Here is a 1,403-nt window from a genome sequence, read left to right as displayed (position 1 = left end):
CACATGAAGGGTGACATGAGAGGAGAGGAGTCAAGATTACCATCAGACTGGGGTAAGTGTGGCCTGCAGTGCCACTCACTGAAGTGTTAAAGACCCGTAGGGGGACATGAGCTTGAGGACGGCAGAGTAGGGAGGAGCCAAAATTTCTGTTAGGGGCATCTTCACTTGGAGGTGCATTCAGACATTCAAGGAGAGAGATTGTACACGCAGCTGTTGGGTCTACAGGCTTGAGGGCGAGGGGTGTGTCAGAGTCAGAGCTTCTGAACGACATTCAAACAGCTGCGTAGAACAGATAAATGGGGGAAACAGCTGGCAAAGGAGAAGCCGAGAATGCAAGGGGGAAAGAAAGGAAGAGGAAAGGAGATAACTGAAGAAGGGACTGGAACTCAGGGTGCTCAAAAACGGAGAGTAAGAAACAGTATGTGGCCGGAGCGGGCCGGGCGGAGCGGCCATGGAGGGTCAGCGCTGGCTGCCGCTGGAGGCCAATCCCGAGGTCACCAACCAGTTTCTCAAACAATTAGGTCTACATCCTAATTGGCAGTTTGTCGATGTATATGGAATGGATCCTGAGCTCCTTAGCATGTTTCCAAGACCAGTGTGTGCAGTGTTACTTCTCTTCCCTATTACAGAAAAGTATGAAGTATTCAGAACGGAAGAGGAAGAAAAAATAAAATCTCAGGGACAAGATGTTAAATCATCAGTATATTTCATGAAACAAACAATCAGCAATGCCTGTGGAGCAATCGGACTGATCCATGCTATTGCCAACAATAAAGACAAGATGCACTTCGAATCAGGATCAACTTTGAAAAAATTCCTGGAGGAGTCTGTGTCAGTGAACCCTGAAGAACGAGCCAGATACTTGGAGAACTATGACGCTATTCGAGTTACTCATGAGACCAGTACCCATGAGGGTCAGACTGAGGCACCAAATATAGATGAAAAAGTAGATCTTCATTTTATTGCATTAGTTCATGTAGAAGGGCATCTCTATGAATTAGATGGATGGAAACCATTCCCAATTAACCATGGGGAAACTAGTGATGATACTTTATTAGAGGATGCCATAGAAGTTTGCAAGAAGTTTATGGAACGTCTCCCTGATGAATTAAGATTTAATGCGATTGCTCTTTCTGCAGCATAGCTTGTCAATAATGGAAACACCAAATACTGTATTATTTGTAACAAAAATTAAATTTCTGCTGCCATACACTAATGCAAAACTTTTGATATTTTCATTAACTTGACTGATTAAACTTTATGTGAATTAAGAAGAAAAAAAAAAGAAACAGTATGTGATCCAGGAGGGGAATTCACCCCCCAAATCCACCCAGGAGGGGATGTGCTATAGAAGCTGAGAGAAGAGAGTGACTGGTGGAAGAAAGTGTTGAGGGATCAGTCAG

The 1,403-nt window shown here is 44.0% G+C and overlaps 1 protein-coding gene across 1 annotated transcript; it reads left to right on the top strand.

Annotated features, from left to right (window-relative positions):
- Nucleotides 1–440: 440 nt before the first annotated feature.
- LOC101622369 (ubiquitin carboxyl-terminal hydrolase isozyme L3-like) lies at nt 441–1,175 on the top strand. Its single transcript, XM_012732818.1, has one exon. It carries the CDS (start codon nt 452–454, stop codon nt 1,142–1,144), a length of 693 nt encoding a protein of 230 aa, XP_012588272.1. The 5' UTR covers nt 441–451; the 3' UTR covers nt 1,145–1,175.
- Nucleotides 1,176–1,403: the final 228 nt, after the last annotated feature.

This window comes from Condylura cristata, unplaced genomic scaffold (genome assembly GCF_000260355.1).
Source record: "Condylura cristata isolate star-nosed mole 26May11 unplaced genomic scaffold, ConCri1.0 scaffold00036, whole genome shotgun sequence".
In the NCBI taxonomy this organism is placed as follows: Eukaryota; Metazoa; Chordata; class Mammalia; order Eulipotyphla; family Talpidae; genus Condylura; species Condylura cristata.
This window is presented reverse-complemented; position numbering and strand designations above follow the sequence as displayed.

Excerpts from the sequence above, each read along its gene's own strand:
- LOC101622369 (XM_012732818.1), top strand. The coding sequence starts at position 452 with ATGGAGGGTCAGCGCTGGCTGCCGCTGGAGGCCAATCCCGAGGTCACC.